A 12,713-nucleotide genomic window follows, 5' to 3' on the forward strand; every position below is an offset into this window, starting at 1 on the left:
TGCGGGTTCACACGATACGGGGCTTGCTTGATGGGCGTCGCATCTTCCCGTCCACGTCATGCAGCGTCAGGTGGGTCCTCTCAGGGGCATCCCGAAAGCTCTCCTGGTATCGTCTCTGCAACTCCAGTAGGTCCTCTCGCTGCTCAGCCGAGAGATGACCCAGCTGGCTCACCACCTGTGGCCACACCTCGGCTTTCGCCTTCCACATCATCTCAAAGGTGGGGAAGGTCGAGTCCTCGTCTTCCTCAGGCCCGATAGAGACGGCATGCACACTACCGCCAGACACACCCACATCACTCTTGTCCCTCTCCTGGTACGCTTTCCACACACTGAGGGGACACAACTGCTGCTTCCGTCTCCTACCCGGAGTGACAACCACTTTGTTCAGTTCCCTCACTCGTTTTATCACGTCGTACGGGTCGCTGAACCTCGTTCCTCGTTTAAACTCTCACACTTTCGCCTTCACTCGCTCTTGAACACTCTGCCAACATGAGGTCAACCCTTTTCTCACTGCCTCCACTGACTTCATCACTCTTGGATCACCTTTATGTCCTGCAAAGGAATTATCATGCCCTAATCGCATAACTCCTTCCCTGTAGACCTTCGGCAACACTATTTGTCGCCTATCAGACCATCCTGCGTCATCAGTAGAGCAGGTACTATCCACCCACTTGCGGAATAGTACTCCCGACTCTAAAGAGTATTCCTCTGACAACTCACTCTCACTCACCACTCCTTCCTTCCGGTCTCTCAAATCGGAGCCAACTCTCTGTAAGCCACGGGGGCTCATTGCCTCACCTCCTTCTCTCCCATTCCCTGTAAGACACTGGGACCCCTTGTTTCTCCCTCCTTCTCTCCAATTCTTTGTGAGTCATTAGGACTCTTTGTTTCTCCCTCCTTCTCTCCAATTCTTTGTGAGTCATTAGGACTCTTTTCTCCTTTCTTCTCACCCATTCTGTGCGAGTCATTTAGACTCCTCCCATCTCCTTTCTTCTCCCTTTCTGTGCGAGTCGTTTAGACTCCATTTCTCTCCTTTCTTCTCTCCCTTTCTGTGTGAGCCACCTAGACTCCATTTCTCTCCTTTCTTCTCTCCCTTTCTGTGTGAGCCACTTAAGACTCCATTTCTCTCCTTTCAAAGGATTACAAAGGCGGAGCATGCCGACAGGAGACCTTTTGATCCATATCTAGGTCGGATGCAAAAAAAAAAAAAAAAAAATAATAATAATAATTAAATTAAAACTATAATAATGTAAAAATAACAAATAAAATACATAAATAAATGCATAGGTATAGTTGAATAACAAACAAAAAGGTAAATAGTAAATGATTATAAATTAACATATAACTAATAATAAATGAAAATCAGACAAATTATAACAAAACAAAAACAAATAATATAACATAAATTATAATCATTACAGCATCTTACTTAGGTATTTATCTAAATGATTCTTAAAGCTCCGAACTGAACTACATTGCACTACCTGTGCAGGAAGTTTATTCCATTCATTAACTACACGGTTGGCAAAGTTGTTTCTACCTACTTCCAAATTGAATCTATTTCCGGACAGTTTGAGACCATTGTTTCTTGTCTGATTCTCATTCAATGTGAAAATTTGGTCACTTTTGATGTTGTCAATTCCCTTTAAAATCTTAAAGACCTGTATCAAGTCACCTCTGAGTCTACGCTTTTTTAGGGAAAACAGATTCATGTGCTTAAGTCGATTTTCGTATGATTTATTTTTGATATTTGGAATCAGTTTTGTGGCTCGCCGTTGTACTTTTTCCAGTCTGTCAATGTCTTTAATGAGATTCGGTGATCATACGGAAACAGCATATTCCAAATGTGGACGAACTAACGATTTATATAGCTTGTTAATGAGTGATGGACTTTTGAAATCAAAAGATCGCGCAATCAATCCCAGAATCTTATTTGCTTTCTCAGAGGCTGAAATACACTGCTTGGATGATTTGAGGTCGTTACTGATAATTACGCCGAGATCTTTTTCACTATCCACTTTTGTTAACGAATTTCCAAATAACTTGTAATCGTACTTACTGTTATTTTTACCTATGTGCATTACCTTGCATTTACTTGTGTTAAATTTCATTAGCCACTTTTCAGACCATTGCTGTAATTGATCTAAATCTTCTTGAATATCTAATTGGTTTGAGTGATCATTTGCCACTCCGCACAGTTTTGTATCATCAGCAAATTTGGAAACAGTAGATTTTAGTCCATTGTCTATATCATTTATATATACTATGAATAGAAGTGGCCCAAGAACGGAACCCTGAGGAACTCCACTTGCAACATTTTTCCATCCAGAAGTTTTTCCATTGAAAACAACTCTCAGTTTTCGACCTTTCAACCAATTACTAGTCCAACCTAATAGGCTACCACTTATTCCATGCAAAGCTAATTTAGTAAGTAGTCTTTCGTGTGGGACGGTATCAAAAGCTTTTGCAAAGTCTTCTCTCCCTTTCTGTGTGAGTCACTTAGACTCCATTTCTCTCCTGTCTTCTCTCCCTTTTTGTATGAGTCGCTTAGACTCCTTTTCTCTCCTTTCTTCTCTCCCTTTCTGTGTGAGTCGCTTAGACTCCATTTCTCTCCTTTCTTCTCTCCCTTTCTGTGTGAGTCGCTTAGACTCCATTTCTCTCCTTTCTTCTCTCCCTCTCTGTGTGAGTCATTTAGACTCTTTCCATCTCCCTTCTTCTCTCTCATAAACAGACGAGTCAGGTCAAACACTTCCGACTCGCTGCCTCGTTCCTCACGGAACAGGAACCTCAAGTACAACTCTGTCTCGACTTGAGTATTTTCACTAGGGATTCTTCTCTCGGGATTCAGACTGTCCTTACATTTAGGATTTCCACAGCCTTCCCCTCTCGAGACCTTTATTGGCCTCACTTGGTCCTTAGACCCTTCTCTCTCTCTCCTCTCCCATGTAGGTGTGGGACACATCTTCCCACCCACTAAGTCATTTCCTAGAATGACTGCAACTCCTTCCACTGGCAACTGATCTACTAGGCCTATCTTTGCCTGTCCCTCATATAGAGGTGATTCCATATCTACCTCTACCAGTGGCACCTTGGCTATGCCTCCTAGGAAGCCTATAACTACTCTCCCTTTTGCTACAGGTTTTTCAACTAAACTGCTCAGCATCACTGATTGGAGGGCTCCTGAGTCTCTCGGAATGATCACCTCTTTTCTCTTCTCTCCCTTTATGGTGACTGTTCCTTGAAAAAGGAACGGGTCATAACCTCTCAAGTGAGGTTTCATCTCATCCTTCTCCATGCCGTCTGTGGCAACCTTACTCATGAGGGCCACTACTTTGGTGGTCTCCTCGTCCTCCCCCTCTCGGACTTTACTTTCTATGTGGGTGTCCCATCTATTTAATAATACTATGGGTTTAACCCCCTCTATTTCCCTTCTCCTGTGCCAACAATCCCCCGTCAGGTGGCCTATCCTTCCACAATAGCTACATGAAATTATCTGTGATGACTTACTATAGTCACCTTTCTTGACCTCTAGGGATTTTGTAGGTCCACCTGAGGAGGTTGATTGTGGGATCCTCGGCTGTTCCTCTCTCCCCCTTGGAGTAACTGAGAATTTCCCTGCAGTAGGTTTAAGTATTTCATATTTATCTGCTAATACTGCAGCCTCTTCCAACTTCGAGACTTCTTTCTCCTGAAGATACAATGACACCTCTTTAGGGATGGATCTCAGATACTCTTCCATTAACATTAACTCAGCTAGTTTCCTATAATCTCCATTTACATTACGGGATCTTACCCATTGGTCCCATAACATTCTTTTCTCTCTACTAAATTCAACGTGTGAGATATTAGATTGCTTCCTCAGATTCCTAAATTTTACCCTATAAACTTCAGGCACTAATTCACAGGCTCGTAGGATGGCTGCTTTGATTTCATCATAATCCTTTGTTTGTGAATCCTCCAAAGCACCATAAACTCTTAGCGATTTGCCTCTGAGGCTTGTTCGCAACAATGCAGGCCAATACTGCTTCGGCCACTGATAATCTTCCGCTATTCCTTCAAACGTTCTAAAGTATCCACCTGTGATTCATCAAATTCAGGAAGCAATTTAGCGTTATGTACTACATCAAAATTGAGCCTCCTATTCACGAGTTGAGATTCTGATAGCACTCGTCTACTTTCTTGCAAGTTAACTTGAAGTCTAAGGTTTTCATTGTCTATAGCCTTTTCAGTTTCTTCCCTCTTTACTTCAGCTTCTATCTTAGCTCTCTCAGTTTCTTCCCTTTTTACTTCAGCTTCTATCTTAGCTCTCTCAGTTTCTTCCCTTTTTACTTCAGCTTCTATCTTAGCTCTCTCAGTTTCTTCCCTTTTTACTTCAGCTTCTATCTTAGCTATCTCTAACTTCAACCGTAATTCGCTTAATCGAGACTCAGTGTTTTGAGATTCACCCTTCTCTATTTCCTCTTCCACTTCTTCCTCTTCCTCACATTCTGAAGTGACAGACTCTCTATCTGCCCTTCCTTCATCTCTCATTGCCCCACTTTCATCTCGATCATGCACCATTTCTACAACAATTCTTATTAATTCAGTTTTATTCGCATCATGTGCGTGCTCAACCCCTAGACTTTGTACTATGAATCTCAAGTCGTTAGCAGTAAGGCTCTGTATCTCCCTTTTACTAGGTTGTTTGTTTACAAACTCCAATACCTCCTCTGCACTTGTCAACTTCATTTTCTCACACTATTGATCCTATTTAATACAGGTAAACGTCGACTTACGATGGCCGCGACTTACGATTGTTCGACTTTACGATGACGACGACGACGACGACGATATGATAATTTAACCCCTTCCATACGGTGCCGCACACGTAGGCGTTATGAGGAGCAAGTGGATTCGCGACGCTGCCATATCGGCGTCTTGATTATATTTATTGTAGTCGCCCCTGTGTTTTTACATTCTCTCAAATGATTCATTCTCTGTGGTTTTCAAAATTCGCGGGTGAAAGAGAGAACGATCGATATAAGCGGTGACTATATTTTATGATGCGAGTATTATTACGTCACGTCGTACGGCTGGCATTGGCTGCTGCCCGCGAGATTTAAGTCCCGTACTGAAAATACATATTATAGTGTTTGAATATGGTAAAAAGGATAAAAATAATTAAATAAACTACTGTACATGTTTAATAGGCTATATTCAGTATCTCTGGTGGTTAATATACAGCTAGGCTAGGTACAGTGACCACGGAACAGAGTGGGGATCGACTTACGATGAGATCGTCTTACGATGGCTCTATCGAAACCTAATGCCATCGTAAGTCGACGTTTACCTGTACTAAATATTTTCGTTGGTAATTCTTTCACTTTACCGTTAAAATCCTGGCAAGGTTGCCAATTTATATGTTACGAATCTCGCTCACATATCTGACTTGCAATAGATTAAGTATGTGAAATGAGTTCCCAAGACCCCATGTCTTTGGGATAACTCCAATAGAAATTACAAGGTCGCCACTTGATTTTATATTATCATAAAAATCAAGAAAAATGAAACGCACAGATAACGTTTAACACTATTCATTAAAGTTAATAGGATTACATGAAGGATTACAATCACTGAATATTCAAGTGAGTAAATAAGTTTCCATTCAAATGAGTAATTAAGTTTCAAAAACAGAAGATTCCTGCTCGAAAACTTTTAACGGGGGTGAAAGAAGATTAATTAATTAATTAATACTTTACCAACGAAAAACACTGTCTAAGTCACTACCATAAACATTTCACACCACTACATGAAACACTAGATGACCCTAGCTGAGTTAATTATCTTACGACTAATACAGGGGGAGTACAGAGGACTTACTTCAGCCGACGACCCCTTCGAGGCGACACCTTTACATCGTACCCTCTACTCTAAAACTGATTCTTCTGACGCTCAAGGCGCTCTGGTTCTCCTTCAAAAACCCTCTGATTGGCCCATAGGAATTGCGTCTATGGTGGTTGAACCTCATTGGTCAATTAACTAAAAAAGTTCTCCTTCGTTCTAGGCTGAGTGTTAGAACAAATACTCCATTGTATGGATGGACCTCCTTCCCACGCCTCCTCAGTACTCCCCTGTAATCTGACACCCCACTTGATTGCGAGGCGCCGTTATCCAAGCAATAAAATATTCCCGTCTTACATATATGGGAATATATGTGACAATATATATATATATATATCTTGATAGCGTATTGGTTTACGTCACTGTAACTTTGTTATGGGTTAGCTCACCTACAGAACTTCTTCCTCGCTTTTCTCCTCCCTCCAGTCAATCTTCACTCAGTTTCCCTTCCATCAGATAATGATCTGTTAAACCATTTTCGTCTCCCCTGGATACATCTATGATATTGAAGTTTTTCTTTTTATATTTATTTGGGATTTCTTGTTGTGGAGTGTGTCAATTTGTTCCATGTTCGGCTGTTAAAAGAATCGTCAAGTTCACTTGGTAATACTTTTTCTAGGTATGGTCTCATTGGGCACAATGGATGTGGCAAATCAACACTACTTGCATCATTGGCCAATAGAGAAGTACCCATTCCGGAGCACATTGACATTTTCCACCTGTCCCGAGAGATGCCTGCATCCAACAAGACAGCTCTTCAGTGCGTTGAGGAGGTTGACGAGGAGAGGATACGACTGGAAAAGCTGGCTGAGGAATTGGCAGGCTGTGAAGATGATGGTAAGCACATAATTTATTGCCTTAACCACTTCCATACGGTGACGCCTACGTAGGCGGCATGAGGAGCAAGTGGGTACTCGATGATGCCGACGTCGGCATCTTGATTCTATTTATTGTAGTCGTGACTATGTAATTTCCATTCTCTCTAAACTGGCTTCATCAATTTTCTATGGTTATCAAAATACACGGGTGAAAGAGAACGAACGATTGAGCACTGACTTTATTTTTTATAATGCGATTATTAAGACGCAACATCGCATGTTGGGCAGCTAATGCTGCCAGATGTGCCCCGGAGTGAAGAGGTTAAGGAGAGATAATTTATTTTTACGGTACTAGGGATTGGCAATTTATTTTCATGATGATTTAAAGGTACATTTGTTATCTCGTTAAAACCTTTACTTTTTGCAGAATCACAAGAGCAGCTGTTAGATGTGTATGATCGGTTAGATGACATCGGTGCGGACACTGCCAAAGCTAAGGCAGCCAACATTCTTCATGGTCTTGGCTTTACCCATGAGATGCAGCAGAAGCCAGCAAAGGACTTTTCAGGAGGATGGCGGATGCGAATTGCATTAGCTAGAGCTCTCTTTGTTAAACCTCATTTATTGCTGCTAGATGAACCTACAAACCATTTAGATTTGGATGCTTGTGTATGGCTGGAGGAAGAATTGAAGAACTACAAGCGTATTTTAGTTATTATTTCACATTCTCAAGTAAGTGGTTGAATATGCTTTTGTTTTGTGATTTACATGTCAAGGAATGTTGATCATGTTCAGTGTATTATGAGTATTTTGTTTCCTCTTTCAGGATTTTATGAATGGTGTTTGTACAAATGTCATTCATATGGAGAAAAAGAGACTTAAGTATTATGGTGGCAACTATGATGCATTCATTCGTACTCGTTTAGAGTTGCTGGAGAATCAAATGAAACAGTATCAGTGGGAGCAGGACCAGATAGCCCATATGAAGGTAAGCAATACCCAGATGTTCTTACAAAGCTATGGGCTTTAACCCCTTTGATACGATGACACCTACATAGGCGTCATGAGGAGCAAGTGGGTACACGAGGATGCCGATGTTGGCGTCTTGATTATATATATTGTAGTTGTACCTGTGTGACCCCCATACTCTGTAAACTGGCTTCATCATATTTTCTATGGTTATCAAAATTCACGGGTGAAAGAGAACGAGCAATACAGTGGTAACTTTATTTTTTATGATGTGAGTATTATGATGCAACATAGCATGTCTGGCAGCTAATGCCCACGAGATTTTGGCCCGTATTGAAGGAATTAAAGCACTTTTAGATTGAATTACCCAAGGGAATATCTTGCAAGGTGTAGTAGTGCTAGTGGAATTGTTTGTGGGATTGTTTAGTGTGTTTAAGGGCATGAAGTTGACTGGTGGATTGGAGTACATGCTTGGGTCCATTGTACAAAAGGAAGGGACAGCTATGAAAATGGTATCCTAGTTTTAGTAGGGTCAGTCTGTCGAGTGTGTATAGGAAGTCGAGGGGATTGAAGATGGTTGGGACACTAAATTCAGTTTTAGATGGGTATGGCACAAGTTTAACCCGCAAAGTGTTTAGTACGTATATATACGTTCGGGAGGGAAAGTGTTTAGTACGTATATATACGGATCATCTTTTCTTTTACTTCACGGCACCTAAACTTGTAGAAATGGTTCAAGATGTCTTTTCTATTCCTAAATATGATTTTGAAAGCTCACTCTGATTTTTATTGTATTGCTGTGGTCTATTTCATTGAATGTATCCATGACCACGAGTGATTTATTGAAGAAATAGGTATTTTTATAGAAATATATCAGTGGTGTCATGATTACTTATCAATATACTCAAAATCCTGTTTAGTAGATCAGCTATTTTTATATTATTCCAACTTGAATAGCAATTTCAAGGTATTTTGTGTTCATGCGTAGAGTCATCGTCGGTTGTGTTGGCACCCCTGCGGCGTGATAAGCCGGCCATGCATGCTATCCAGACGCACTGTCACATCTTCCCTGCTCGCAAGTGTTATCCTGCACCATGCCCCGGGGCTTGACATCGGCGGAAATAGAGAGTGTTCTTTATGACGATAATGTCACAGTTACAGGATTTTTTTCCCCCATGGCCGTTTATAAATAGGTAAACTTGAAAGTTTAGAGGTACAGGAATTTCCCCCCTATGGCCGTTTATAATAAGGAAACCTGAAAGTTTACAGGCACAGGATTTTTTTCCCCTATGGCCATGGGATGCGTATTTGCGTGTTCAACAGTTTACAAAGGATTACAAAGGCGGAGCATGCCGACAGGAGACCTTTTGGTCCATTACTAGGTCGGATGCGGGAAATATATATATATATATATATATATATATATATATATATATATGTATCTGAATAAATTAAAAAAAAAAAAAAACTGGTCGGCAGTTGTAGGTACATTAGCCAATACACTTTTCCCTATGTAAGCATCAATTGCCACATTATCTGTGCTGTGTTTCATTCACATGTGCGTTCATATCATTCACTCATTCATTTCTGCCTCGGAACCTGAGTCCTTAGTTTCCCAGCCGTACGGATTTTCATGGGATATGCTACAGTCCAGAGGTAATACACAATTATCTCTTAGATATACTTGTAAAAAAGGGATGTTATGTGAACTGTACAGTAGCAGAGCAATACCAAATTGGTCGGCAGCAAATGCAAAGACACGGAAGCTACATAGTAAATGGGAAAATGTGTGGGGTACACCCCACACAGCAGGCAGGCGAGAGCGGGCGGGCTGTGGTATGCAGGAGTACCAACATAAAAAACATCAAATTGGTATAATGGCTTATTTGAGCAGCTGTGTACAATTTTTTTGTTGTTGGTGTTAGAAAACATGTTATGCTTGTGCAATGAAGGGATAATATTGTGCTACTTATATACACATACAGAAAATATAGTCTGTACGAGCGCGATAAATTTGGTACTATGATATGACTATAGAAAGGCTAGACAAACAATCCTAAGATATATTTTACAAGAAACTCAAACTAAACAATATATAGTCACGGAAGAAGCATTCAAAGTGTGTCGGAAATAATAAATAAGAAGCGGAGATTGCATAGTACTATTCCACATGTTTCGTCTTACGCAGCACCACTCTAGTATTGCAGCCAGGCGTGAAAGGAATCACAGGAAATGACAGCCTACAGGAAACACTCAGATATCGCATTTATATTGTTGAAATCAGCTATTTTTTTCCAATTTTATTAGACAATAATATTATTTGGCCAAAATCCAACCCCACGTGACCTGTTTCACTCCTATAAAGCAACACTGTACGGGTTAAGGTGGGTATGCTCTTTGATTCTGTTCCTCCCCAAATTAAAGGGCCTTTTGGTATATTTATACACATGATTAAGGTATTTCCAACCATTTCTTATCTTTTTTATTTTTTTTTAAACAGAATTACATTGCTAGATTTGGTCATGGCTCGGCAAAATTGGCACGACAAGCTCAGTCCAAGGAGAAGACTCTGGCAAAGATGGTTGCAGGAGGACTGACTGAGAAAGTCAGTCGAGACAAGATTCTGACATTTTATTTCCCAGATTGTGGAACAATTCCGCCCCCTGTAAGCTATAGTTTGCTTTAAAGTTTTACATTTGATAATTTGTCAAATATTTCAATATTATATGCAAGCATAGAAATAAGACTGTTCTTACCTTGTCCTGTACTTATTCTTTCAGGTGATTATGGTGCAAAACGTCAGTTTTAAGTACAAGGATAATGCCCCCTACATCTACAAAAATCTAGAATTTGGGATTGATTTGGACACTCGATTGGCCTTGGTGGGACCTAATGGTGCTGGCAAGTCTACTTTATTGAAGCTCTTGTATGGAGAACTGGTTCCATCAGCAGGGATGATTAGGAAGAACTCTCACTTGCGTTTTGCTCGTTACCATCAGCACCTTCACGAACTTTTGGATCTTGATGTTTCTCCAATTGATTATATGATGAAACAGTTCCCAGAACTAAAAGAGCGTGATGAGGTAAGTTGATTGTTGCTCACTCATGCTGACAGTATAGATAGTTTATATAGTATTAGATATGGATTGAGGAAGAATGTAGTTTTGTTCACATGGTTAAATGTAAATTCACTAAAGTAACATTGATCTGCAGGTACGAAAAATTATTGGACGCTATGGACTAACTGGCAAGCAGCAGGTTTCTCCTATTCGACAACTGAGTGATGGACAGAGATGCCGTGTTGTATTTGCGTGGTTGTCCCATCAGGCTCCCCACCTTCTCCTCCTGGACGAACCTACCAATCACTTGGATATGGACACTATTGATGCTCTGGCTGATGCTATCAATGAATTCCAAGGGGGTATGGTTCTTGTATCCCATGACTTTAGACTTATATCTCAGGTGTGTAATTTTTTTCCTTTTCTGGTTTTGTGTGAAGAACCATTATGCATGTTTGGCAATGTGTGTAATATAGGAAATTTAAGTACTATAGCATTTATAGAGTTTTGAGGGTTGTGGTACTTGTCTGGGTAAAGTTAGGCCTAAAGGTATTTGGAACTGTGATGGATGATGGGGATAGGAGATGTACATGTTAACTATTGTCATTGTAGATTTGTTACCTGTTTGGATTTAGAGTGATTGGGTTTCAGTGGTGTTGTCTTTAGTATGGAGAAGGGTTTTGATAGTGAGAAACAGTTGTTCATGGAAGTGATAAATTGGCTTAACCACTTCCATACGGTGATGCCTACGTAGGCGGCATGAGGAGCAAGTGGGTACTCGATGATGCCGACATCGGCATCTTGATTATATTTTTGTAGTCGAACCTACGTAACTTCCATTCTCTCTAAACTGGCTTCATCATATTTTCCATGGTTATCAAAATACACGGGTGAAAGAGAACGAACGATTGAGTACTTACTTTATTTTTTATAATGCGATTATTATGACGCAACATCGCACGTCGGGCAGCTAATGCTGCCAGACGTGCGATGTGCCCCGGAGTGAAGAGGTTAAAGCTTTGTGATAGGAATGGGATTCTGTAATTATTGTCATGGTACAATTTTGCATGTTCAGTTATACATACTTGTCTTTTGTCTGAGTATGAATTTGATTATAAAACCCATAGGAGGGAAAGGAAACTCCATTTTGTCATGAAGATATTTATTGGGATGCTTGTTGGCCAGGCAGCTTAGAGGGTCACTGATTGGGTGCGAGGTCAGGAGTAGAGGTGGTTCAAGGGTATCTGGTGGAGTGTAAGGACATAGCACATAAGGTTCATGTTTTGAGAAAGTCATCTGTAAGGAGACACTATCCTAGATATCTCTCGAGAGGGGGAGTTCATATTAAACCAAATCAAAATGTTTCCTAATATTACTTGTTAATATTATATTAATACATACATACATATACCAAGGCTTTTTCCCCCTTACAAGGGAGGTAGCCAAAAAGGGAAAGGCATAAAAACACTCCCACCCATTTCATCCCTACATACACTCCACACCCCTCCCACCCTCCCTCTCATCTGAGCACCTCCTGGATGACGGGTCATCCCTGCACCCTGCCCACCGCCCTGGGTCAGAAGCAGTGTCGCAAGACACAGCACATCCACAGCAAGGCCGCTTCATTTAATCGGCGACCCCCCCTCTCCGTCCCCCCTTGCATATAAGGAGAGGACGGGGAGAAATCCCTTCGGACTGCGTCAAAATTTACTCACACATACTACCCCACCCCCCTGCCCATTCCTCCTCATGCAATCACAACATCATCCATATACAACCATTCTCCACTCACCTCTGTCTTCCGTCCTCTCCCTTCCTTCCTCTCCCTTCCTTCCTCAACAGACATTCCCCTCTTCCCCAAAGCCCCCTTCACCCCATCCATCCACCTCATCCTAGGACGTCCCCTCATGTTCACTCCCTCCACATCTGCCTTCCATACCTCTTTTACTAGTCTTTCTTCACTCATTCTTTCCATGTGTCCAAACCA

At 41.1% G+C, this 12,713-nt stretch overlaps 1 protein-coding gene across 1 annotated transcript in view; it reads left to right on the plus strand.

The window, feature by feature from the left end:
• The window catches only part of LOC143034028 (ATP-binding cassette sub-family F member 2), a 50,565-nt gene that overhangs the window by 34,803 nt on the left and 3,049 nt on the right, over window positions 1-12,713 (plus strand). The window contains exons 5-10 of the mRNA XM_076199875.1: window positions 6,500-6,717; window positions 7,126-7,430; window positions 7,525-7,686; window positions 10,168-10,332; window positions 10,448-10,750; window positions 10,881-11,129. Coding sequence (XP_076055990.1) covers window positions 6,500-6,717; window positions 7,126-7,430; window positions 7,525-7,686; window positions 10,168-10,332; window positions 10,448-10,750; window positions 10,881-11,129 — 1,402 coding nt within the window. The remainder of the gene's footprint in view (window positions 1-6,499; window positions 6,718-7,125; window positions 7,431-7,524; window positions 7,687-10,167; window positions 10,333-10,447; window positions 10,751-10,880; window positions 11,130-12,713) is intronic.

Source organism: Oratosquilla oratoria, chromosome 16 (assembly GCF_046742065.1).
Source record: "Oratosquilla oratoria isolate Oo_2021 chromosome 16, ASM4674206v1, whole genome shotgun sequence".
Taxonomy (NCBI): domain Eukaryota; kingdom Metazoa; phylum Arthropoda; class Malacostraca; order Stomatopoda; family Squillidae; genus Oratosquilla; species Oratosquilla oratoria.